Source organism: Mauremys mutica, chromosome 8 (genome assembly GCF_020497125.1).
Source record: "Mauremys mutica isolate MM-2020 ecotype Southern chromosome 8, ASM2049712v1, whole genome shotgun sequence".
NCBI lineage: Eukaryota > Metazoa > Chordata > Testudines > Geoemydidae > Mauremys > Mauremys mutica.
In genome coordinates this window covers 28,776,324-28,803,691 of record NC_059079.1, presented here as the reverse complement: position 1 = coordinate 28,803,691, position 27,368 = coordinate 28,776,324, and the positions used below count along the sequence as shown (strand labels likewise).

The window sequence follows — 27,368 nt, the reverse complement described above, 5'->3', positions numbered from 1 at the left end:
TGATACTTCTGCAAATATTAGCAGTGCTTGAATCCAGGATTTAGATGTGGACTCTCCTCTTATTTTAAGCATATCTGGTATCAAATAGAAATTTTAAGGTATGGGATGTAGACTATAGACCCTCCAAAAAGTCATTCACCGATTTCTCATGAAGTGAATTAATATAGTTATATTACCATTAAGCATAGCTTCAGCAGAATAGGTTAAGATTATCTCCTTAATCAAGGTTTGATTACCTCCTTTAAGCAAATAAATATCAGACAGGAAGAAAGAGAGTCATCTTGCATGGGATTTTCAGAAAAATACTTTATTTTTTTAAAATCTTGTGCTCGCCTTTAACTATGTGTAAATTGATGTTAATCACAACACAGGAAAACTAGCTAAGGAACACACCCCTCCAGGTTCTACAATCATACCTAGCCACTAGAGCTTCATTCTTATAGTTACCGGGATTCATCAAAAATCTCGAGAGTGTCTAGCTCATATGTGTAGGTTGTTTCTTCTATCTAAGACTTTGTCTACACTGGCAAGTGAACAACAACACTTTTGTTGTTCAGAGTTGTTAAAAAACAAAACAAAACAAAAAAAAACAACCCACACACGTGTCCCCAAAAGACAAAAGTTTTGTCGAACAAAAGTGCTGGTATAAACAGCACTTTTTTGGCAGAAGCGCTGTCCTGCCGACAAATCTACTGCTGCTTGTTGGGGTGGATGATTTTTGTTGCAGGGAAGAGCTCTCTCTTGCCAACAAACAGTGGCTATGCTGCGTGCCGTTAGCAGTATTGCTGTAGGGGCACAGCCAGGTCACGAAAAGCTGCGTAGTGTAGACACAGCCTAATATATGTACATCCCTTTCTTCACAGTCTTCAACAAAGGAAATCCTGCCAACCACTTCAGAATCTTTAACACAGAGATGGGGCTCAAAGAAGCCTTTGAATATTGAAGCAAAACTTGTAACGTGGCATCAATTCACACTTCCTATAGAATCAAAACATAGGTCCCCTAGCACTGCATTTCCTTTTGTTCTTTCCGTGGGATGGCCACACTCTGTGTTTAACAACACAGTAAGTCCAGTACTATCTGCTGTGCTATACATCCTAATCACCCAAAGGTTGGATTGTGTGTTTGGGGCGACATTTTCAAATGATGTAGAAATTGGAGGTAGTTCAGAATACAGTGACCTGCTTATGAGCTGGGCTTTCATGAAAAGAGCACAGGAGACCAGTGCTTCATGGTCTGCCCAGATGAAGTGTGTGGTGTTATGTATGAGGTTTAAAGCTCTTAAAGGCTTCAGTCCCAGCCGCTTGAGAGACCACCTCTTTCTCTTTGTATGTTGCCAGGACAGCTGTGGTCATCTGAGGTGCTGACTGGTCCCTCCTGGTATAAACCAAAGGTGGCGAGCGGCAGTGTCATTGGCTTTGGAGCTCTCTTTCTCCCTTGGTTCATGACATGCCCAAATTTGGGACCTTCAGGGCATGCTGCAAAACTTAAAGTAACCTTTTCTCTTGAGCTTTTCCAGGGGAATTGAGTGCTTTGGGAATGAGGTCGGGTGGAATGGGAGATGTTTATTGGAGCTCAGCAGCAGGAATATTAATACCCTGTATTCTATTCGAATGGGAGCAGTTTGCAGGGGAGGATGTTATAGCCTTATTTTGACTTGAGTAGATTTTTCATTGAGTATTTTTACAGCAGGCACAGCACTGGATAGGTGCATTGTAACAATAAATAAGTAGGACAACTTGAAATAATGCCATTAAACCATTTGTAACTTGGTTGTGCAGGAATATCACAAATCAAGTGTTCTCTTACCTGCTGCAGTGAGCAAACACCTTAATAAAGCGAGTGAGATAATGTTGCCTAGGTGTGATGTGCTTTATAGTTACAGTTCTCATACTAAAGATGCTGCTAATTAAATATATACAGGTTTCCCAAGAAAGCAAAATAACCTATCCTGAAAAAAAATGCACATTCGCCAATATGCTCGTTCTGTTCTGTTCTAGGCAAATCTATCTGTTGTTTTCAATAGCCCAAGTCCTGTCAGGATCTTCTTCTCTTCTTCCAGAAAATCTGCATAATTTATATTCATCTGTTCCTCCATTTGTTCTCTTGATTTCTGTCCACCAGCCACTCTCTGAGGAAAAAGTAACCAATAGTTCATTATTAGCTGCTGTTAGCTTTGAAATATTACTACGATTCCATTGCTTTCCAGTCAGTGATTGTCAATGCTGACTATTTCACCTCCATCTTTTTAGCTATATAATCAGGAATGGAGCATCGTTGAGAACCACATGCACAGATCTGCCATTTCATCAGCAAGGTATCATTTATTAGTCATGTCAACACAGAGCTATTGGATAGATTTAATTCTCCAAGCCCTTGCAATAGTACCTCCTACGGACAAGCCTCATCGTCTATTCAAGGCTTACTTCCTTTCACATACCACACAGGACTCCAGGTATATAATGCTTTATATAACGCTAATGTTAAAATTATATAATACGTAGGTTGAGAAAAAGGTTTCTGTACATCTGGGTATAGTGCTTAGATTATCCTCAAATACCATGTTTGTTTTTAAAAGTCATATGATACATATAGTACATAATCAGCAATAACCTATATTTAGGTGAATAAATTTAAGAGTAGTTTAGATATTAGCATCCAAGTATTCAGGTACATCACTCATGAAAAGCTGTACAGAGAGATGGTTGTGGAAAGCAAAATATATCAATGAGTGAAGATTGGCCCTCAGTAATTGAGGATTAGGGTAGGGTGTCCATCAGTTAATTTCCTTAGTGCGCTTCTCATCATACTACACTTCCCTCTCTCCACAAGGGGGAATCGTTGCATCTGGCATATCCCATAGTCCTCTACTACTGCCAATGGTAATAAGTGTTGTGTGTCACACACTCCCAACAAGATGATATGGAGGGCACAAGAAAAAACAAATCTGAGTAAAACCTTAATTAAAATATCAAACTGGAAAAACATCTTTATCCGACTGTTATAATTTAATAGTTCTAGCTTTATGTATGTAGGCCTCAAGCCTGCAACCCTCATTCATGCCAGTAATCATCACTTACATGAACAGTCCTACTGAGTCCAATGACACTACGGCTGTATGTAAGTAAGGGCTGAAGGTTTGGGGCCTCTGCCTGCTGACTTTAAAGAATAATACTTACAAAAATGGCACCTAAATTAAGATTGCAAGTGTACAGCTAGGGGAAAGCAAATTAATAAGAGTTCTTAAATGGGGTCAAACTGATCTCCACTCTCCCTCTATTGAAGTCAAAATGAGTGCTGGCTGAGTAAGGACTGAAGGGTTAAGCATGACCTAGTACAGTATATTGTCTTCCCCAAATGATGGACTAGTCTATAAATATGAAAGTGGTCAGTTGGATTTACTTAGAAAATGCTAATCAAAAGCTATTTTTAATTTATAAAGCCTAATAGATGGAAATACCAGAGGAAATTTTACCTAGAGCAAAGAGAGGCATATTTTAAAAATCAAAATAATAAACTAAACTAGTGTTTCTACCTCCTGAACACAACTTACTGTCTTCTTCCTCTGTGTTTCCAGCTCCAATTCCTTTCTTTCTTTGGCTCGGAATTCTTGCCGCTGTTCAAAATAATCCAGATGTTTGACCTCTCTCTCAAAGTAATGAAGAACACTGGCACGCTATTAACACAAAGGCAATCATGGTTTGTGGTGATCACAGTGAATCTTAATTACTGCACTTTTCAGCACATAATCCATCTACAGTAATATTGCATTGCTTTAAAGCATCTTTTTTTAAATATGCAGAACTAAATAAGAAATTCTGTAACAATGTAATACATTGACCATTTCCTGATGAACCTGATAATGCTGTTATCAGTTTTCCTATCCTAGTGTGGTCTATGCACAGACTTGTAGTAAAATAACAAAAGGCATGGATTAAAAATGATTTTAGATATTTTTGGTGCAAGTTTGTGTGCGGCCAAAGTCACTTTTATAGTCTCAATAACAAACTGACTTTATCCACTCATGTTGTGAAACAAGAGTGACCCCTCACACGTTTGCACCAAAATAACTAAATTGGTTTTACGATAATGATTTAGTTAAATCAATCCAGGTCTGTGTGTAAACCAGCCCTGAGTTACCTTTTATGCACCAAGTCCCCCCACCCCACCTCTCCACTATCAGAGTTATTTGAGCCATACTGTGCACCAATTTCCCCAACACGACTGTTCAAGATCCTAGTTTTTTAACCGAATGTAAAGATTTTACAGTAAGTAGATAAATATTCACAAATGGTGCTGGATTGACAACTCCGTCAGTAAAGCCCTCTACTCACAAAACAAATACAGTGTGGGCAGAAGCAGCTGGAAATGTGTTCCTAAGCTGAACTGGAGAGGTTCTCTTTACTGAGCCCAGGGTGCCAGTTATCACCAGTATTCAGATGGTTTCATTTTGGTTACATACCATAAGTTTACAATATACATGAGTATATAAATGGTAAGAGGAAGGTTTGGGATAGTGAGGAGGAGTGGTTTGGGGAAGGAAAGAGAATAGGGAGAACAGAATAAGCAGCAGAAAAAATTGTTAGAATGAGTGAGATGGGGCCCCTAACTTGTTTTCTGGTGGGGAGAAGGAGCTGGGAGAAACTGAATGAAAGCGGTTGGGAGAGAAGATGTGCAAATTCAGCACCTAATTTTGCAAATTATTTTTTTTTGTAGTATTACAGCACCAGGCCCCCATTGTGGTAGACATTTTACAAACACACAGAACAAGACAGTCTGCCCCAAAGAGCTTATAATTTAATCGTTTTTACTCAAATGAGCAGTCCCAATGAGTTTGTGGGGGCTAGTTATGGATGCAGTTATTGATGCAGGAACATATCCTAAAAGATCTCAAGTCAGAGCCTCAGATGGTGTAAATCAGCATGGCTCAATTGAAGTCACTGACATCCTTGGAGCTATGCAAAATGTATAGGGAAAAAAATCAAGGCAAATGTATAGAATGTAGCTTATGAAACCTGGTGCCATTTTATGCACATGGCAAAAAATGGTGTTTCTACAGTTTGGACACTTGGTCTACATTTCTCCCATTGCCTGGTTCTAATGATGGAGTTCTGCCAACTCTGCTTCTTGCAACAACTGGTTTTCCTCTGAGGTCTCCCCTCTGAGGACTTACCAGGCCCAGCTTTGGTTTGTGAGATGTTATGAGATCGTGGCTGTGGATCATCTCGAACACAAGTTAATCACCTTTAATATGTAGGAATCCGATAACCTGAAAGGATGTGCCTGAAAAAAAAATTCATGAAACCCCACAACATATGAGGTCACTTACAGGGTAAGTAGAAAATGTTACAAACCTCATTACTGGAAGGGTGACTTAACGTCCAAGAGATTTCTAAAATATGCAGTGTTCCAAAGTCATCAGATATGGCTAAAAAGTGCTGCTTTGCTGTAAGATTATGAAAACAAAATAAACAATGATGCTATTACTAAGGATGCAGAAAGTAAATTAAAATGTTTGTGTAACCCCCACACCTGCAGGACATAAGCCAGACGCTGACTGATAGCCTAAGAAGAAAATTCGCTTATAAATTATTCTGTGATTGTCCACCGTAGGTATTTTTGCATCTTCCTCTGAAGCATCTGGTCATTGCCAGATATTGGATTAGATGGGCCAGTGACCTGACCCAGTATGACAATTACTGTGTTAGCATCTTTTTAACCATGAATTCTAGTATTTACTGATTAACTTTTCAGCTAAGGCCTCTATTCATGCAGAATTCCAAATATGGTTATTTGAGTCATTGGATATTAATTTTATTGTGGTTGTGCCCAGAGAACCTAATCACAGACTGGGACTCTGCTGTGTTAGGCATTCCACCCAAAGGAAAGATGGTTCCTGCCCCAAAGTGCTTAGGATCTAGTGAGGGTCAAGGAGCTTGTCTGCAGTTTCCATGATTTCCCAGGGAACAGGCAAGTATAATTTGAAAACTCTTATGTAAAGTTTCAGGTATTTCTCTGACTCTCTATTAAAAATAATGTGAAAGATATTTTATTTAAGATGCACATTTTCAGCCATAAAATATTTAAACCTCATAAAGCTGTTGACAAAATGCTTAAGCAAGTGTGCACGTCTATCTGTCTTTTTAAACAGAGAGTGAATAGCTCCCCAAAGACTCATTTTTGTAACTTTTTTAGGTTTTTGTTTTTGCAGCAAAAAAAGTTTTATTTTGTCTTGTTTTTCTAATAAATGTCCCTTATTACATATAAATATATTTTTACCTTTTCAAACTTGCTTAATAGAAACAATAATATTTTTGTAACAATATTAAAAAACAAAAACTGTGCCTAGTTGCTTATCATGATAAAAACATGAAGGCCGCAATACTGAAAAGATTTATGCATGTGTTTTACTTTATTCATTGTGCATAGTTTCACTGACTTCAATGGAACAATGCACAGTGTGTAAGTTAAGGATATGCATAAGCACTTTCCTGAATCATGGTATAATTTATTTTTAAAATACAGTATAGTGGAAAAGTGTAATCACGACAACATACAAGAGACAATCCAGGGTCTGATGCAGGTGATCATTGATATAGAGATGTTCTGGGTCTGGGATGGCTCATGTGTTTTCTCCAGTAGGTCCCAAATATCAATATGTCCATCTTCTCTACCAATGAAGAAAACTCCTGCTCTCGATAAGGACCAATGTCCTACAGTATATCTTTTTGATGAGCAGCATGATTGAAGGATTGGGCCACTCTTAATTAAAAAAAAAAGTCAATGTAACAGAAGCCAAAACAATCAAAAACAAAAAACCAACCCAGTCAGAACTCTTTCCAGACTCCTGCTTGTGTAATGTGAGAACCTTTACCATTTCTGAGTGATCCCACTACACAAGTAATTATGGTGTCAAAACCAGCATGTATATTGTTGACTGGTAAAGAGAAGTGTTGTAGGGAAGTGGAAAAGTTTATGCCCACTCCTACCAATTGACAAACAACACAAACAAAAAATCCGGGTTTTGCTAGATGCAACTAAAGTCCTGGATTCCCAGATGGCAGCAATAGTAAGAAACAGATTTTTCAATATTTGGCTGGCCAAAAGACTGCATCCATTCCTCACTGGTATGGATGCTACTATAGCCATCCTTGCCTTTGCTATCTTTAGACTAAAATGGTGCATTTCCTTTTCCCTATAACTAGTCACTTTGCCCTTCGGTGTGCTATAACTCCAAAGGGAGAAAAGAGATAATGAATTATTGTTTGTGTCTATTACTCTGTTGTTCAAATTACCTTTGTTTAATAGGGGTTCCTTAAGCCTGTAGTATTGTTTAGCACATCCTACCTCTACTCAGGCTCCTCTGACTCACAACAGACTGCTTGAAATGGAAATAGCCTGGGCAGAAGCCACAACTGTCACAAAAGCTGGTATTAGAGAAAGTTGCTTCCTCGGTTGGAGCCAAGTTTACAACACTTTTTAAAAGCTTAGCTCTGGCAGGAGAAAATAAATTGGGTTAAAAAAAAAAGTTATTTTCAAACTGGCCAGCTCTGCCATCTACCATAATTTCCGTGAGTATTGTCCCTCCGGCTATATCCTGTAGTTACTCTATTCTTTTCTCCATCAACTACAGTATGTCTGTTGCCAAAGTAACTTACTGTAACACCTTCTTTCCATATGGCAAAATTCCAGCCTCCAACACTAAGAATGATGTCTTTGAAAAATGGGGATCTTTGTATAGTATGGACAATTCCATCATGGATGGTGTATTTGTTAGCTGGTTTCTGACCTAATGGAATGAAAAGGACAATTATTTACTTGTAACTCTAGTTTTCTGAAGATAGTGAAATTGATTCTACAATCCTCAGCCTAGTAGGAGTTTTTCTGGAATAACTACTGCAAGATGGAATCTATAAAGATAATGGATCCACTCTTCTGGGTTTTTGTGCCTCAGATCTGTGTGCTCTGAAGCTGACTAGCACAGATAAAAGCAGCCTCAACCCAAATGTTGGTCTCCAGTTTTGCCCAAGAAAATCGTGATATCAAACTTCCATAGTTGTGCCTGCCCTGCCAGTTGGTTAAAACACTTGAGTACCTGATTACAGGCCCTTGCATTTTGATTGTATTTAACTAATCTCTTCTCTTTAAGTCTCTGTTCTAATTTTCTAATAACTCTCAGGCATTTGTCCCCGAGGAAGGAGATCCTAGTGGGGCGCTGTAGAAGGCGCTGTACTTGTCTTCAGAGAATTTTCATTAATTCATATATTATTAGCTTTATTATTATTTGCGTTATTGTTCAGTGTACATTTCTGTGAGATACTGACGCCATATGAGAAGTTTTTAAAATATCTTTTTATTTATGTCTATAAATTTAATATCTTTAGCCATCATCCTAGAAAACTGTTCGAGTTCAGCAAGCATTTCTTAGTTCAGGATAGAAACAATAGGACATTAAAATGCAACTTAAAACTTCTAGCTTCTCACAATATAACCCTCTTTATTGAATCCCTCAGTTACAAACACTGGAATATTTTTAGTATCCATCAATTAAATGCAAAAGCTACACTAATGCAGTTAAAATTAAAAAGCCAGAAAATATAGAAGTTTGGATTCCTTCAGCAACGTTGTCAGCCAAGTTGCATGACATACATACTACGTATTTCCTTTGTTTTTATATTGTTAAATGAATGGTTTCATATTTAATATAGTATCATTTCAGTTTCTCATTGTAGACGGGTGGACTCACCCCTGCGGCGCCTCCTGCTGGTGACTCCGGGAATTAGCTCGTTCCAGCGCTGGAGCGCCCTCTGCAGGCTGGTGATCCACCTGTCTTCAGGCCCCCCGTGTCCCTCCCTGGACCCGGTGCCCTCTTACATGGGGTGCTGCCCCTTGGCAGTAACCCCATTCTCTCTGGGTTTCCCCTTCTCAGGGAACCCCCACCCTCTATCCCTACCTTGCCTCAGTGTATGGCTACTGCCAGTCATTGTCTAGCCCCACGTCCTGGGGCAGACTGCAGTATCAGCCAACTCATCACTGGCAAGGAGGGTTTGGACCTGCTGCCTTTGCCTACCCCTGGGCTGCCCTCTGCAACCCCCAGTACCTTTTGGCCTACAGCTAGGCTGCAGCCTGGGGCTTTCCAGGCTGGAGCTCCCCAGCTCCTCAGCCTTTCCCCAGCCCTGCTTCACTCAGGTATCCACTCTCAAGCTCCCTGCAGCTAGGCCCTTCTCTCTCTGAAGGCAGAGAGAGACTGCCTGGGCCTCTCTTTCCTGGCCTTTTTTTATAAGGCCTGTGGCTCAGTTTGGGGCATGGCCCCAGCTGCAGCCACTTCCTCAATCAGCCCAGCCTTGAGAGCAGCTGCTCTCAAGCCCTGCCAGGGCACTTTTAAACCCCTCACAGCAGGAGCAGGGTCCACCCTGCTACACTCATATATACCAAAAGCTACTCAGAATGTACCGTGTGGCTAAGCTAATGTCACTCTAAGGACCTATTGGATTTGCAGACATTTTCATTTTAACTGTCCAGCCAAATGATGTATTAATATAGGGTTTTCAATTAATGTTGTGTTTTAGAAAAATGCAATTTCCTATTTTAAATAGTCACAATTAAGCTTTCAAGTGAAAAGACTTGGGAAGGATGAGATTTCTACCACGGCTATGTTCGCTGCTATTCTATGTCTGGAAATGGTCTTCTTCAAAACTGTTTACAGGGCATCAGTTTACATTTAAGCTCCATCTATACAAACAAATTGACCCATTGCTGGCAACAGTTGCAATAGGTCCCATTGAGCTGGTGTTATTAACATTTTAATTACTAGTGTAAATGGGACAAAACTTTTCAATACCATTTGGTAACGGTATTGAAAAGGGTTTTCTTCATTCTACAGTAGCAGTCAAATCATTTTCACCACCAGTTTGGAGGCTCTTTGCTGATGCCTGTTGTCAGCAATGAGTTAAATTCCTATTGCAGACAGGGCAAGAGTCCGTCCTACAAAGCTTACATCTCCGTGTAATAAAACAAGGCTTCAATCTATGTCTGTATCCTCTATATCCATCTGTCCATTAGCTTAAAAAGACAGTTTTAGTTGATGGTGAAAAACTTGAACTTACTAATCAGCCGTCCTGAGTCACTGTCTCTCTCCATCTTCCAGTCGGAATAAATAACTTCACCATCCTGTGATGCCAGAGACATCAAATAAATGCAAATGGAGGCTGGGTGAAATATTTATAGCAAAAGCTTTAGTCAAAATGTGCCTATTTTTAGTTGGTAAAATTGGAGTCTTTTTACTAAATGTCAATTTTTAGATACATTTAATGTGAACATGTTTTAGCACGACTGTAAAAATGGGGCAAATGTTCACATTACTTTATCAGTTGGGTTGTTTTAATTTAAAAAAAATTGCAATTACTGATCAGCATTTATAGGGCATTCTTCATGTAGAGCTGGAGTAGTTCACATGTATGGTATGGACCTTGCCCCACAATTTTAGGAGCAGGTGGCAGCAAGAGGGAAAAATGATTTCCCCAAAATGGAAGAAATGCAGGAAATTTTAAAAAGGCACCTTTTAAATTGTTCAATTTTGGCGGCTAGGTCTAGTTTAAATGGAGTAGAAGCTAGAACATTAGGCTGATTTTTAATACAGGACTAAATTAGGAGGAAAACTGAAAATATGATAAAGCTTTCATGAGACCTTTAGGGGAAACCCTGCAATAAATATTACTGTCCTAATAGTTCTGGCAATGGGAATAAAGACATTTTGTGTGTTCCTGGGTTTAAGAATTAAGTTCAGTACCTTTTGGCTGGGATTTCCAATGGAGCTTAAGTTTCTGAGTTTCAATCCCAGCCTTTAAACATGGGTGTATAGCCCAGCAATCTTTTAAAGTAAAATATTTATATAAATGTGTCAAAATGGGGTACAAAGGCAAGGCAAATTCAGAGTGAAAAAACTACTGATTAACTCATAAATAAAACATTTGCATGCACCAGTCTGTGTAAATTGTCCAGCACACCTCCGCTAATTTAAAAATGATCAGTCATAGATGATGATCAAAATGTTTAACTTACTTCGGTTCCAACAAAAAAGTTGGTGGCGATATTCTCCAGTATTTTAAGAGGTTTGGCTGAAGGGAACCTTAACTGCTTATAAGGATTTTCGTCTCCAAACATTTCTGGTTTGATTTGGTATTGCATCTTATCTTGAAAAGAGTATGGATATAATCATTTGGTTATATAGGGAAATTTACTAGATCAAACATCTTATTTTCCTTACTAAGGTAATTCAAGGGTGAGGGATTAGAACTTTCAAGATAAGAAATAAAGAAGGGAAGAAAATTCCAGAGAAGAGTGAACCTAGTATGGCATGGAATGGAATGTTACCTTAAATCTAGCAGGGGAAAGAGGCTGAGCACATGCAAATTGCTAGCAATAGAAGGCAGGCCAAGCAGTACTCTTGTGGTGCCTACACTTTAGATTTTTCATAAAATCTCCCACAGTTGCCCACCACTGATGCAGCTCCACTAGTGGCCGCCAAAGCGGGAGCACTAGAGTAGGCCAGTTTACACAACGCAGTGGTTAAAATGCCAATGACCAGTCTACACTAGAACTCTCAATGTTGCTACCCCGGCAGAGCTCTAACACTGTTGTAGCAATGGGAGAGGGTGATCACCCATCCTGAATTGGGTGGGACAATCCAAAATGCGGATTTCAAGACCCAGTCCCAGGCTGAATGACTCCGGGATGGCATTTATCACAGATTCCCTGCAGTGCCCGCTCCGTGCCTTCCAAGGCTTAGGGGCTGATGGGGGGGGGGGGGGTTGGGGTTGGGGAGGCTGAGTTTGGCCTTATCCCCCCCCTTGTCATGAGGCCTTGCCCCTGCACCTCCTCTTACCCCAGAGTCCCTTCCCCCCTGGCCAGGCCAGAAGCTGGAGCCAGGCCACGGTAATAGCAGCCCTGGGTATGGGGAGGACCCAGGGCTCCCCACAGCAGGCTGGCTCTTACCATGGCCTGGCTCTGGCTTTCAGCCTGGCCAGGGGACAGGGACTCCAGAATAAGAGGAGGAGCAGGGGTGGAGTCACAGAGGGGGCGGGGCTCCTGCATGTGTCCAGCTTTTGCCTTTTGAAAAGCTCGTCACCCTAAATGGGAGAGGCTAAGAAAAACTCTCAATACAGGATGTGCTTGTGGAGACAGCTCTGCTGCAGCCATGTAAATGGATAAGCAGGGTTGTGGGTCTGGGATGATAGAAAAATCTGTCACTTTAGAATCCTAAGCACTGCTGGAAAAAGTGTGATGGAAAACTCTGACTTCAGAGCATAACTGAGTCTGGGCCCAATCCTATGAACATTTATGCACCCAAATGGTCTCATTGACTTCAGTGGGACTATACAAATGAGTAAAATTTCTGTGGTATAGATGTATTTGCTCCCTAGATGGAGTTTGTTGGCTGCAACAGTGAATGTATATTTGTTTCAATAAATGTTTCAGTTGGAATTAAAAACTACAGCAATATTTCTCTTGGTCTTTCTTTTGCTTAGACCAAACTTGACTAGGCAATGTCCATTTCAACCTGAAGGGAAAAACGTGATCACCAGTAATGAAAATGTCTAATACTTGCTGGAGTCTGTGTTGTTCTTCGAGAACTTGATAAAGACAATTGACAATGAATTCTGTTGTCCCAGAATTCTTATTTTCCTTCTTTGACGAGGGCTCAGTAGCAAGTTAGAATTAGACAGCTGAAAGATTAGTGTGTCTCTTGCGTTCTCTCATTTTTGGGGGGCAGTGGGGAATTTGAAGTTTGCTATGTGAATATTTTAAAGTAATGAGTTTGTAGAATTATTTATGAACTTTTTATTTACACCAACTGCAGTTAGTAGTGGGCAGTACATAAATCTGATCCAGCACATCTTAGTAACAGAGTTGTTGTGCTTCAGGGTCAGTGAGGTAATGATTTCCAAAAGTATTTTTAAGGACACATACTGTCCCATTGTTACTAATTTGCTCCAAACCTTATAAACCCGCCTGATGATCTTTCATCCTTCCAAATCTGCCTCATCCCCCTTCTGTTGCCTTCCCCATTCTCCAAAGACTTTAATGATTTTTCAATATTTTCCTTTTGATTGCTACTTTACCAATGCAGGGAGGAAGGATGGTCCACACATTAGCACAGGACTCAGAAGAACTGGGTTCAATTACCTGATCAGTCAGTGACCTGTGTGACCTTGAGCAAATCACTTAGCCTTTCTGTGCCTTAGTTTACCCCTCTCTAAAATGGGAGTAATAGCACTTCTTTAGCTTTGAGGGACATGTGAGGATAAATACATTAAAGATTGTGTGGCAGTAACACTCAAATACTATGGTAATGGGAGCTATACAAGTACCTAAGATAGCATGATAGGTTTGCTCTCTGAATACTTTCTCTGAAAGTATTCTCGTACAGAGACTAATAATTTCTGCTGCAAAGTGAGCAAATAGAAGACTTGCCTCAGGAGTAGAAAATGAAGTAAGGAAAGGTTCATTTAAAATAAAACCCCAGATTAATACATTTCTAACAGTGGCTCTAAAGGAGGAAATCACACATAGTACTGACCAAGGCTCAATTCACTTTGATGGGAGTAAGTACTCCTGAGAAAAACAGCTTGCTAGTATAAGCATGCGTCTGACAAAGTGGGTATTCACCCACAAAAGCGTATGCTCCAATACACCTGTTAGGGTATGGCTACACTTGCGAGTTGCAGCGCTGGTGGAGGCTTTCCAGCGCTGCAATTAGTAAGTGTCCACACCTGCAGGGCACATCCAGCGCTGCAACACCCTGGCTGCAGCGCTGGCCGTACACCTGGCTCAGCATGGGGAATAAAGATTGCAGCGCTGGTGCTGCAGCGCTGGTCATCAAGTGTGGCCACACACCAGCGCTGTTATTGGCCTCCAGGGTATTAGCAGATATCCCAGAATGCTTTTATAAATTACTCTCTTTGTTTTGTTATGCAGCCTCTCTTTGTTTTGTTGTGAACTCGTAGCTCCGTTGATCCCCGGAGCTGCTTATCTACAAACACAGCTCCTGTTTGCTGTGATCAATCTGTGAACAATCAAATGAGATAATGAGGCAGGCAGGGAGTGAGTGTTTGCTTGACAGAAACGGGGCAGAGGGGAGAGAGGGAGTCCGTTGGCTGCAGGCTGTTTGCAGTTAAGAGTTAAGGGTAAGGGATCAGGAACATGTTCTGATTTTTCAAGTCAGGGAGCCGATACACAGTGTTGGCTCCAAAAATCCACTCTCTCTCTCTCGCCCGCTCCCTGTCACTCTACGCCCCACCCCACCCCCATCTTTTGAAAAGCACGTTGCTGCCACTTGCATTATGGGCAGCTATCCCAGCGTTCATCATTCCCAACAGCACTGCAAATGCTGCAAATGTGGCCACACACCAGCGCTGGCCCTGCACAGCTGGACGACCAGCGCTGCAACTACCAGCGCTGCAGATTTGTAAGTGTAGCCATACTCTCAGTCTATAAAGTGCCACAGGACTCTTAGTCTGTAAAAAGCAACAAACACGGCTACCCCTCTGAAGCTTGCTAGTATAACTTCTAATGAGATCTGATAACCTGTGAGCCATTGGTAGAGATTCTGTTCTTCTCATATTGTATGTGTTCATTACCTTCAGTGCCATGATATACCAGTAAATTTAGGAAAACAGATCCGTTAGTTACAGTATATTTATGTTGCTTATCTTTTATTCTATATACAGAGAAAAATCATCTTACCAAAATACTTGTATCTCAAAAATATAAACTGAAAATATTACCTTGCATTTTGTAATGGAAATGCTCATCCACTAGGCTAATTTTAGTAGGACTATAGTCTCCACTTGTGTCGCTCTTGGCTAGGTTTGCCTGTTTAGTACAAAGGGAGTATTTGATAACTCATTTTGTCAAACACTTGAGGCATATGGCTAAATTGCTTTCTGTTGTAATGCTAAAGACCTGTCAGTCTGAAGAGCATTCTTCAGATTCCACAAACCCTGGCTTCCGCTGCCTTCTTTGCTAGCAGTAGCTAAAATGTGACTCAGTGGTCTAGTCTACATTATGCTTTTCCCCCTAAAATTTCTCACTGTTGCCACTTGAATGTCAGCTCCACTGGTGGTAGCCCGTGGCCACTCGTGTTTTAAAAAACGTGTCTCTAGACCTGCTTTGACCAGAAGAGACAACCTGGTGGTAAAAATACTCGTATACATTACTACTTCCACTGCAGCCTGGGTTTATTCAGAAATTCTTAGATCATTTTAAAGTTCTTGTAAGCTAAGTTTGGGAAGTATTTGTCCTATTCTGTTGATGTTATAGGGATAAAATATGGTCTTCCCCTACACAAATCACAACAAAATGAAAAGGAAAATCACAATGTGAACATTTACACGGTACGTTTTGGGGTGAGGGGGTGGAGAGTGAGCCTGTATACACTCACCCCGCAGCAGTGGCTCCTATCCTGCAGGTCTTGACCCGGCTCCCTACTCCGGGCGTTGTGATCTAGTGCACAGGGTCACCGTGCCACTCAGGTTTGACCAGTGGGATTAGGGTTGGGGTACTGGGGCAGAGGGTGCTTCTGCAGGTGGCTGGTGCCCTGTTGGCAGGGCAAAGAGGCAGCAGCAGTGAAGGGATTTCGGTATATTCTCTCTAAAGAGGTAGAACTGCATTTTCATACCTTTCCCCCTAAAACCATGACTTTTTTTTTTACTAAATTTAGCATGATTGCACGGTGATTTTTTTATTTAAAAATGCCATGACAACTCTGCAAGATTATACATTATATACAGTACCTTAATGAGAGGTCTCCAGGCGAGATCCAGATGTTTAAAAGTAGTCGGTACATCAGGGGGAGCCTCGATAGCCTTCTCATCTTTTGCTTTCTCAGTTGAATTCTGGATAGTAGTTTTGGGGGCTCGAAGATCCCAAAATAATATGGAGCTCCACAAAACCAGAGATTGTAGATTATTGCTCTTTGTATGCTTAAAAATCATTTTAACTTTTCAATAAGCTTTTGTATAATATTTGTTTTTTATCTTCTATCTTCAAAATTAGTATAGCAATAGATGCAAGAGTTTGGGGAACAGAGAAATGGAGAACTAGTTTATAGCTACTTTTGTACACTAGGGCATATAGTTACTCCACATTTTGTCCTCGTTCTGATCTTAATCCGATACGGTAGCTAAATAAGCATCATACCATTTGTTTAAGAAACCTACATACTCAGTGGATGAAATGCACTCCCTTGCATACAGCCTAATTACTTGGTCTGTGAATGGGTCTGCTGTGCAGGCGCACCACCCACAGCTGCTATTCCAGCCTCTGGGTTGGAATTGCAGCCACAGCCCTGCCAGCCAGTTGAGGAATATAAGAAATGTTATACTGGGTCAGACTCAAGGTCCATTTAGTCCAGCATCCTGTCTCTGACAGTGGCCCCTAGTGGACTATATGCAGGTCTAACTGCATCTACACTAGGACCTTTGCCAGTTTAGAAATGTCATTAAAAACCCACACTAATTTATGTCACCATTCGAGCAAAAGTTTCCAGTGTAGACATGGCCTTAGGTTATTTAGCAGCCTCCTGTGCATAAATGCAGTTCTGTGGCCTTCCAGGACAATCTACATGGGACCAGCCCAGACACTTTTTCTGTGGCACAGAGTGAGCATGAAAGAACCTCTGTAAGGCTGTCCAGCTACTTGACCCCACACACTGCCTTTATGTGGGGCGTAAGTGATGTGGTGGTCTGTGTGCTGACCCTCTGCAAGAGGATGAATTTAATCTATTCCAGACAGCTTTGTAGGAATTCAGAACTTGGTCAGTTACACCATGGAATATATGCTGAAACATTTAGCAGAGAGATGGAATAATAAGGTGTATTTAGAAGGATTTTCAAAGGAATTCAGGGGATGTTTTGTGACTGTGGGTACCTATGAAAACATTTGTAGAATGCATTACCAATCAGGAGAGCAGGTTACAAGCTGCACACAAACTCCAGCTCTGTTTTCAAAAGCAGTGCCCATTCTGTTAACCTAAATGAATAATAATAATTAATTCATAATACAGGGAGATGGGGATGACAAATGGCAACAAATTATTATCAACAAAGCTACTTCTCTAAAACAGGTTTTAAGAAAGAGAGCCTCTCACTGTTGGCTGTACAAATACCCTGGTACAGCTGGGCAAGTCAGGGTTCACTAGCCCATTGACATGAAAATGAAACAAACACGTTTTACCAAAACAAGCATACTTCAAGTAAATCAGTAGTGCCTTGATAGTCAGAAATGCCAAGCACATACAACTTGAAATGAGGTCAATGAGATCTTAAGTTGCTGGCACAACTGAAAATCAGGCCCCCAATTGTCAAATATGTAATAGCCATCCTCTTGTAAATTTCATCCTGCTTAAACAAATAGCAAATTAGTGAAGAATTAATGGTAAACAACTACATAGTCACTTTTTGAATCGCAATTTCACTATCTCAAATGATACTTACTTATAGTAATTATAAACAATTTAGTTTTTATTGGGCTGTGTATATTTTTCCAATAACTACTTTCTCTGAACTATTTCCTCTCTTTTTAGATCAAAACAGAAAATCAGATTTACATTTAAACTTATTCAGAAAATAAAAGGAATAGAAAACAAAGTGCTGATGAAATAATGCACGTTATTGATTCCACTAATGTTTTCTGATCTTATTTTCAGACCTAATTCCCAATCTCAAAAAGATGAAAATGTATATACACAATGGAATCTTTGTCTCGAAAAAGAATTGACTACTTCCTGCTCATTGGCAAAACTTGCATTTATCAGCTACTCAGCAAAGTTGCATCCATCATTTATAAGCCAAATCCTACTAAATTTCCTCACACAAACATGGCCACTGAAGTGAAAGGGTTATTTGCATGAGTTAGGAAGGCTGGATTAAAATCCTAATGTAGTTTGTTTACTGTCTATCATGCAGTTCTGTAATACTGAATTTGCTGACCCTGTAGCACTGATGCTGTAGACCAGGGGTGGCCAACCTGAGCCTGAGAAGGAGCCAGAATTTACCAATGTGCATTGCCTGAGAGCCACAGTAACATATCAGCAGTCCCCCTGTCAGCTCCCCCATCCCTAGTGTCTCCCACCCGCCAGCAGCACCATGGATCAGCACCTAACCCTCCATCCCTGCGCCTCTTGCCCACTGCGATCAGCTGTTTTGTGGTGTGCTGGAGGGTGGGGGACAGAAGGAGGAGCAAGGGCATGGCAGACTGAGGGGAAGGGGTTGGGGTCCTTGGGGGAAGGAGTGGAGTGGGACGGGGCCTGGGGCAGAGTCAGGGGTTGAGCAGCGAGCACCCTGTAGCACATTAAAAAGTTGGTGCCTGTAGCTCCAGCCCCGGAGTTGGCGCCTATGCAAGGAGCCGCATATTAACCTCTGAAGAGCCGCATGTGGCTCCGGAGCCACAGGTTGGCCACCCCTGCTGTAGACATACCCTGAGTTGAACCACTGGCAAATTTGTATGTACTCTTCTGGCGAGGCCTTGTCTTTATACATGTATGTACGGTACCAAGAGGGGGTTGTGGGTACTATCAAATTAATTATTGATTAATGTGCAAATGTATCAATCTTCCTTCCAATGATGTCTCTGCATTGTCTTCTCCACAGTCTTCACTCGACTGTTAATGCAGTAGCAACTGAGTCTTAAAAACTTAGTTACAAGAAATTCTCAAGATAACATCCACTTTGGGTTGTGGGTCTGATTTTTCAGCCTGGCCTCTTTTTTGCACATCTCACTAATCCTACCACTTAGACAGCAAATGATCAAGTAGGGCTGACTCCTGGGAGCCCTCTTTCCCTCCCACACTCAGGGCCGGCTTTAGGCCTATTCCACCAGTTCCCCTGAATCGGGCCCCGCACCCAGTGAGAATCCCTTCCCTGGCTAGAGGCGCCTTTTTAATTTTTACTCACCTGGCGGCGCTCCAGGTCTTCAGCGGCATTTTGGCAGCAGGTCCTTCACTTGCTCTGGGTCTTTGGCGGCACTTCGGCGGTGGGTCCTTCAGTGCCGCTGAAGACCTGGAGCGAGTGGACGACCCGCCACCGAAGTGCCACCAAAGACTTGGAGCACCGCGCCCGATGAGTACAAGCCCCACGTAATTTTTTTGGTGTTTTTTTTTAGTCATCCCTGCTGGGGCCCCATCAAAACTGTTCGAATTGGGCCCCGCACCTCCTAAAGCCGGCCCTGCCCACACTAACTTTACAGGGAGCTGAATGGGCCCTTAAGATACTATGGATGGAGCACTAGGAATAGGATAGAAAGAAAATGTAGGTCCAATTTTTGTGTGTGCAACTTCTATCTAGAAAAAGGAGATCTATTAGTGAAGTCATTTCTGGCAACTAAGTTGTTTAGATGACCTAAGAAGTTATTGCTTTAACTCCTTGGTGTCAGGCTAGGAATTCCCATAGTAAAGTTAATGTATTTTGAAATCCCATCTGTAGTTATCAAAATATCTTTAATGTAATTCTGAGTAAAGCTATAGAAATCTTATTATAAGGTCAGCTACATATCTGAGTCAGCTATAATAAAAGGTGAGAGTGGAGTACCATCCTAAAGTACAGAGAGCATGAGAGGGACTGGATTGACATTGTTTGGCATTCTAGGATGCAGTCAGAAATACTGAGCCCAAGTACTACTGAAATTATTGTAAATAATTTCATCTTGTAACACCTGATCTGCAGTTCACACACTGATTTGTGATTAGTGGTTTGTTAAAAATATAAAGAAAAAGTAATAAAATATCAATTGAAACTCACCTCAAAATAGTCTGGCAGCCAGTGTATATCCGTTATTACTGATTTATGGCCATATTCTATAGAAGAGACTGCACAATATCTCACAAAATGTGGTTCCTTACCACTTTGTTGTGCTTGTATAAACGTTGGCTAGAGAAGTTTTTAAAAGATACATTTTAAAAGGTATGTTTTGCAAAACACAACATTATCAAGAAATAAAAGGAAACTTCACAAATTGTTAATGTCGCTTTACAGTATCTTAGTTCAATCTAGAAACCTTTCTAAGGGTCTGATCTAAAGCCCAAAAAAATCAATGGAAAGTCTCAGTCAGCTTTGAATCAGATCCTGGCATAACATATTGTAAAAATTATGTCCACCATTGCTCCACCCACCTCCAATATAGCATTATTTCTTCCACTGTGCTCTCAGGCCTTCCGTCTAATTACCTACCTTGTATCCTCTTTCCATTCTCATCTTCATGCCTTCTTCCATACCACACACTCTGCCAGGAATTATCTCCCTCATTCCGTGAGCCAAACCACCTTCCCTCTATCCTTTAAATCTGTCCTTTAAAACACACTTCCATATACACGTTTAGCACTGGGGAAAATTTCTGTTCTGCTTTCAGTTTATACCATCATCCAATACATTATATTGATTTGATCTATTTGGTTGTGTAACGGGATGGTCACGCGCTCCTGCCTTAAAAGGCGTAAAACAACCTGGGAAGAGGGTTATGGCAGGAAAAGAAAAGTGGGGCTGACTGGGGAAAGAAGCCTCAGCTGAGGGGGCCACACCTCAATTAGGCTGAGGCTGGCTTAATCAGGGCCCAGCTAGCCCTTATAAGAGGGCAGTGGTCACAGAGAGTCTCTCTCTAGCGCTAGAGAGGGAAGGGCCTGGCTGCCAAGACTGGAGCAGTGCTGGGGGAAGGCCAGAGGAGCTAGGAAGCTCCGGCCTAGAAACCCCCCAGGCTGCAGGCCTTGTTAAAGGCCAAAGAAGGTACTAGAGTTGCAGAGGGCAGCTCAAGGGCAGGCAGAGGCAGCAGGTCCAAAACGCCCCTTGCCTATGATGAGTGACTTTTACACGACAGTCCGCCCCAGTGAGCGGGGGCTCGATGGTGACTGGCAGTAGCCCAAGACTGAGGCGAGGTGGGGATAGAGGGTGGGGGTTCTCTGGGGAGGGGAGACCCAGATTTGTGGGGGTACTGTCAGGGAGCAGCACCCTGGCCTGAAAGGGGTACCGGGGTCCAGGAGGGACTCGGGCCCAGCGGCAAACGGGACACTGGCCTGCAGAGGGTGCTCTGGAGGCTGGAAATGCTAATTCCCTGGACAACCAGCAGGAGGCGCCGCACCGGTGAGTCCTGCCCTGTGACAGGTAGCTTCCTGGGGGTAGGGCTGAATACACTGTTGGTGCTCAATAAATAACAATGCCCTATTGTATCTCTGGTCTGTGTGAATTACAGTAATAGTATTTATCTGGGTTGATGATGTAGATATGAGATTTTGATAGATTTATTTTGTTGCCTCATGTATCGGAATACAAACGGTCTAGTTAGTACTTCATTGCCAGGATGATATTTCCTTCATTTTAAGCCTGCATTCCCTTTCCCATATTTATTTCCTAACTTCCTCTCATTTTCTCTTTTTTTATTCTCAGCAGGGCATACTCCAGCACTAAATACAGAACTCAAGTACTAACCATATTAACAGCAGCGTTCTTGCTTCCACCAGCACCAGTTTTAGCATTCTGCAGCTTTTCTTCATACTCAGAAATGTCCCACAGTACAACCTATGACGAGAAATGAACGTCCTTACAAAGTATTTTTTCTGTTTAAACGATAGATTAAAACAGACTTCTGAACTGTAATATGAGCACTGTTTGAAAGTAGAAGGAGGAAGTCTACTTACGATGCCAGAACTGGAGGGTGGTGGGTTTTTTTTAAGGTATTACCTCTGCAGACCCTCACTGTAGCAGTCTTGTGCAACAGACTGCAAATCCTAGAACCATCTGAGTCAGTTAACAATTAGGTGCAGCCTGTCACGCTGATCAAGCATTTTTAAGTGTCACCTTTAAAGTGATTGCTGAGGCTGTGGACTGAAAAACTGCTTCTATGCCATCACATCCTCAAGACTCAATAAAGGATTAGACATTTGTATGGATGATGAGAATATATACAGACAGGATAAAACATTTATATGGGATATAAACTTTCATGTTTTATAAACCAACATTAACTAATGAAAGTTGGGAATAAAACTTCCCCTGTCCATAAAAATCCTCTTCTGAATTGTTTTAATTTCCTGAGGTCAGTAATATCTTGTGGCTCCACAAGTTAATTATGTGTTGTATAAAGAAGGTATTTCTTTTATAACAGTTTAAATGCATTTCCTCTCAATTTCATCATCCTGCACTTAGGATGGAAGAATCCCATGCACTGCTACAGGCTGGGGACCAACTGGCTAAGCAGCAGTTATGCAGAAAAGGACCTGGGGATTACAGTGGACGAGAAGCTGGATATGAGTCAACAGTGTGTCCTTGTTGCCAAGAAGGCTAACGGCATATTGGACTGCATTACTAGGAGCACTGCCAGCAGATCGAGGGACGTGATTATTCACCTCTATTCGGCACTGGTGAGGCCACATCTGGAGTATTGTGTCCAGTTTTGGGCTCCCCTACAGAAAGGATGTGGACCAGTTGGAGAGTCCAGCGGAGGGCAACAAAAATGATTAGGGGGATGAGGCACATGACTTACGAGGAGAGGCTTGAGGGAACTGGGCTTATTTAGTCTGCAGAAAAGAAGAGGGGGGATTTGATACCATCCTTCAACTACCTGAAGGGGGATTCCAAAGAGGATGGAGATAGACTATTCTCAGTGGTGGCAGATGACAGAACAAGAAGCAATAGTCTCAAGTTGCAGTGGGGGAGGTCTAGATTTAGGGTGACCAGATGTCCCTATTTTTGCTTGTTTGTCCCGCATCCTAACCCATGTGCGGTCGGGACACTGGACAAACAAGCAATTTTGCTCTCCCGGAGGGACTCTCGTCCTCCCCCCCCCCTGCCCTGACTCCGCCCCCTCCTTCCCCTATTGGATCCCTCTCCAAATCCCCTCCCTGGCCCTGCCTCTTCCCCAAGCACGTGGCATTCCATTTCCTCCTCCCTCCCAGGCTTGCAGCTGTAATGGCGGCTCAAGCCTGGAGAGAGATGGGGGGGCTCCAGGGCTCCGGACCCCGGCAGCAGTGGGGGAGAGTGGCTCAGGGCCGCATGAGCGGGCCATGTAAAGTTTATTGGCTCGGGGGGGACCCCGGCCAGCTCCTCGCCCCTGTAGGGGTGTAGCGTCCCCGCCCCATGCTAGCATGTCCCGTCGGCCACCGCAGGCCAGGTAAGGAGCCGAGTCCCTGCCCTCGTCCTGGCTCCTCAGCTAAGCCCCCCCATCTCCCTGCTGGGGGAGCAGTCCCCTTGCCAGCCCCCCTTGCCCGCCCGGTGCCGGAGCTCGTACTCACCACCAGCTCCAGGAACTGGAAGCCGCGCCACCACCCCCTCCCTCCAGGCTTGCGCCGCCATTACAGCTGCAAGCCTGGGAGGGAGGAGGAATGGCGCTCAGCTGAGGAGCCAGGACGAGGGGGGAGGAGGGAACTCGGCTTCTTACCTGGCCTGTGGTGGCCAGCGAGACATGCTGGCACGGGGCGGGGACGCTACCTCCCTACGGGGGCAAGGAGCTGGCCGGGGTCCCCGCCGAGCCAATAAACTTTACATGGCCCGCTCACGCGGCCCCGAGCCGCTCTCCCCCGCCGCTGCCGAAGTCCAGAGCCCCGCGCCTCTCCCGCTCGGCTGCACTCCAGGCGCGGCTCCTTCCTGGCGGGGTGGCGGGACGCGCCACATGTGCCCGGGGCTGCGGGGAGGGCAGCGCGCGTGGCCGCAGTGCGGCCGGGGCCTGCTAATTTCCCCGGCCCCTGCAAAACGGCTTTTTTTTTTTTTTTGCTCCCCACCCACCCCACGTCCCGATATTTCATTTCTATGATCTGGTCACCCTATCTAGATTGGATATTAGGAAAAACTATTTCACTAGGTGGGTGATGAAGCACTGGAATGGGTTACCTAGGGAGGTGGTGAAATCTCCATCCTTATAGGTTTTTAAGGCCCAGCTTGACAAAGCCCTGGCTGGGATGATTTAGTTGGGATTGAGCTGGGGGTTGGACTAGATGACCTCCTGAGGTCTCTTCCAACCCTAATCTTCTATGATTCTCTGTCTCCTTGTTTTTGTATTATGGGAGAGGATAAATGCGGTGCCCAACTGTATCTTTTGTACCATTTATCATTTTATATATCCTCTATCATGTTCATATTTTATTGATTTCCTCCCTAGAACTAAAAAAGGAGGAGAACTCTAAAGATGGGAAGCATTCATATTCTAAAGCCACGATGAAGTACAAGCAGGGACATGGATCTGGACGTGGCCTGGTGCAACTGGTAACAGGCATTCAGGTACTATTGTTCCAAGGAAAGGCCCACAGTTCTGCCATATTGGAGATGAAGGATAAAGGCAGCATAGCCCACCTAAAGACAAGCATCTACTGAAACCATGAAGCAGTTATGATCACAGACTGCTTTGGTACCATCTACAGCAAGGAAGCTGGACTGATCTGCTATACTAGATCTCTCACAAAACCAAAACTTCTTTACATAGTCTCCTTTCCTTTGATGTATCTGGTGCTGTCCCCTGGCAGACAGGATACTGAACTAGACAGACATCTGATCAAGCATGGTAATTTCTATGTTTTTTTTTTTTCTACGAACTGCTATCAATGGATGAAAACGCTCAGTTTCTGGAACCAAGAGGCCTAGATGGGTCTACAGCTTTCAGTTAGCTTAGCCACTCAGATACGAGAAGTGGACATTTTTAGTCAATCCAGTCCCTTTAGTGGTTCTGGGACAAGAAGAATAGTATGCAATACTCCTAAGAGTGGCAATGTGCCAAGGCGATTCTGTGGAGGAGAAACCTAAGATACTCATTCTGATAAATTACTTAACAAAACACCAAAATGTATTAAAGAAAAAAAAATGAGTCAATGAGGATCACTGTCTAAACAGTTGTCCACAGTATGAGGAATTTCTTCAAATAAGATCATGCCTATCCTATCAGCATTATTCGCTGTGGAATTCTCTCTTGTGCTGTCAGACCTCTCTCACAAGGGGGATTTAGATCCAGACATAGGTAGGGAGCCACTAGGAATGTGGTTCCTTAGGAAACTGAAAAGGAACCAGGGAATAGGAAGTAAAGTGCAGGCAATGGGACGTCCTTGTAAATACTTGATTATCCATGGGTTAAGAGACTTCATTGCCCATACCTGCACAATAAAGGTACAAACCCTGTTTCACTACCACAGTGGGAGCTGAAACCTGGGAACTTATCCCACAAGTGGTATGATTTGGCCATGTGTATTTCGACTGTGCTTCACTAGTTTATACAAACTACCAAGTTTGCTGTCACATTGCATTTTCCATTTGTTCAAGAACACTGAATATTCACTATTTAGTGCAGATACACTAATGTAGTAAATTAAAATTCAAAAATGAAGATTGACTAGAACAATCAATATAGAAAATAATAGAACTAAGAAGAAAGGAGCCAACACCTGTCCATTCATACAGCCTCCAGCAATGATATTGGGATCAGATGGACAGAACTCAAAGCAGTAGACCTCTTCAGGGCACTCCAGCATTAACTAGAAAAAATAATAATCAATTGAGAAATACAGCCATGTTGGAAAGATTGTTCCTTTGTTGTCTGAATGCTTTGAATATTTTAAAATCCTATTTAAATACCTGAGGGTGAATAGGGTCAGAGAAACTCCAAAAAAGAATTGGTGATTTCTGCAACAACAGTTTACCGGACTGGGTAATGCGTTCTTCATAAGAAAGCCGCTCTGTTACTGACACTGCTATAATCCCTGATAGAGGAGAAAACAAACAACTTCATGGTCGATAAAGGGAAAAATTTTAGCACTTCTAAAAAAAAAAAAAACCCAACCCATGGCCACTTCAAGTGTTAATGGCTCTGTTAATTATTGCTTTATAGGTGACCTGTAAAGAGAAAAAAATGGCTATGTCTCCTTTTTATATACATAGCCATTTTTTTCCCCACTGTAGGTCACCTTTAAAGCAATAATTTTAGTTAATGAATGATTAAGCACCTTATAAATGAGTGATGGAAGCCCAAGACCAGAATATAACTCAATATTTTTGCTAAGAGTCATTAAATTGTAATCTCAAAACTGGAATAACGTGACAGAAATGGTTATGCTCTTGGGCACCCATTAAGAAACCAATTCCTTTGTCATTATACTTAGAAAGAAGGCAGATTTCCTTTGTATCCTGCAGTGTTGGCTATTCAATGGAATGTGTGGAGCTGCAATACCCCCAAAGGAAACATTGGGAAGCATTCAGAATGGCTACTGGTGCTCCCTGCACTCAGGTGCAGCCACATAACCAAGTGGTGAGGAGAAGCTGAAAGAGAAGCAGGGCCCCATGGAGCAGTGTGTACTTCTGGGAGAGTATGAGAGAGAAATTGGGCCCAGCACAATTAGAGTCCCTTTAAATGGGTTTTACCAGGGGAAAATTTCCTTCCTATGTATTCTCTACTATACACTTGCACAAGAAATCATCTGGCCTACAACATTACCTCTTTGAATTCTACACGATACCTGTCCATATCCCACTTTATCTCAAATCAGTGGCTTCCACATTTAAAAGCCAATAAAACCTTTATCACTTTAAACTTTAAAGCTCTCAAACTATTTCAGGCATGAACTAAATATTTTATAAGCATTACCATAAATGGTTGGGTGCCAGCAAACACAGCTAACTCTTCTATGCTTCAGATAGTGCAGGTCTGTAAACGATTGGTATTCCTTAAGGTAAGCATCTGACTTGCCACCAAAGGCACTTTCATCTTCTGCTAATGCTTTCCAGTCATCAAAAAAGGCATTCATAATTTCATTTTGCTGCAATGCTATTTCCACTCTGTGTTATGAAAATAATAGTTAACATTTTCAAAAATGTCAGATGAGATTATTCAATGGGATAATTACCCATTAATTCAATAGAGACATCTTTCATTTAAAAATTATGACCACATCCCCCAAAGTGGTATGCACAATGGTTACCCAGTGCTGGTCACTACTCTCAAGAGAGCCCTTCACATTCAAATACACTTAATAAAAAATAGACATTCTGTGCTATCACTTCACTTGTGTGTGCTCAGATAGATTTGATTACATTAGGCTCTTGAAGTTTACTACCCGACCCTGGAGCCCCAATGATTTCAGTGGACTCCTCAAGTGAGTAAGAGCTGTAGGACTGGGCCCTCCCAGTTTACAGCTCCTCCTTCTACGTAATCCAGCAGAGGAGTCAGGGCCACATCTTCAGGTGGTATAAATAGATGTAGCTTCCTAACTTTAATAGAGCGATGTCCATTTACACCAGCTGAGGATCTGGCCCACAATTTTTTGTTTACCCATGAAAATGAATTTGTCGAACTGTATTACTTGTTCCCATGTAAATGAATGTGATGTCACAAATCTATTACAGTATCAA

General features: G+C 42.3%; 1 protein-coding gene across 4 annotated transcripts in view; it reads right to left on the bottom strand.

Moving 5' to 3' along the window:
* Positions 1-302: 302 nt before the first annotated feature.
* The window catches only part of DNAI3 (dynein axonemal intermediate chain 3), a 50,440-nt gene continuing 23,374 nt past the window's right edge, over positions 303-27,368 (bottom strand). For 3 of the 4 annotated variants that reach the window (XM_045028538.1, XM_045028536.1, XM_045028537.1), the window contains exons 9-23: positions 26,605-26,795; positions 25,599-25,723; positions 25,409-25,498; positions 21,474-21,563; positions 19,797-19,925; positions 16,958-17,031; positions 15,795-15,942; positions 14,787-14,874; positions 11,062-11,192; positions 10,107-10,170; positions 7,659-7,789; positions 6,558-6,762; positions 5,355-5,446; positions 3,554-3,676; positions 303-2,131 (exon numbers count right to left, since the gene is read on the bottom strand). In XM_045028538.1, coding sequence (XP_044884473.1) covers positions 1,997-2,131; positions 3,554-3,676; positions 5,355-5,446; positions 6,558-6,762; positions 7,659-7,789; positions 10,107-10,170; positions 11,062-11,192; positions 14,787-14,874; positions 15,795-15,942; positions 16,958-17,031; positions 19,797-19,925; positions 21,474-21,563; positions 25,409-25,498; positions 25,599-25,723; positions 26,605-26,795 — 1,816 coding nt within the window. In that variant the 3' untranslated portion in view covers positions 303-1,996. Of the gene's footprint in view, positions 2,132-3,553; positions 3,677-5,354; positions 5,447-6,557; positions 6,763-7,658; positions 7,790-10,106; positions 10,171-11,061; positions 11,193-14,786; positions 14,875-15,794; positions 15,943-16,957; positions 17,032-19,796; positions 19,926-21,473; positions 21,564-25,408; positions 25,499-25,598; positions 25,724-26,604; positions 26,796-27,368 lie in introns of those variants that run through there. The other variant, XR_006581816.1, reaches the window with a different exon arrangement.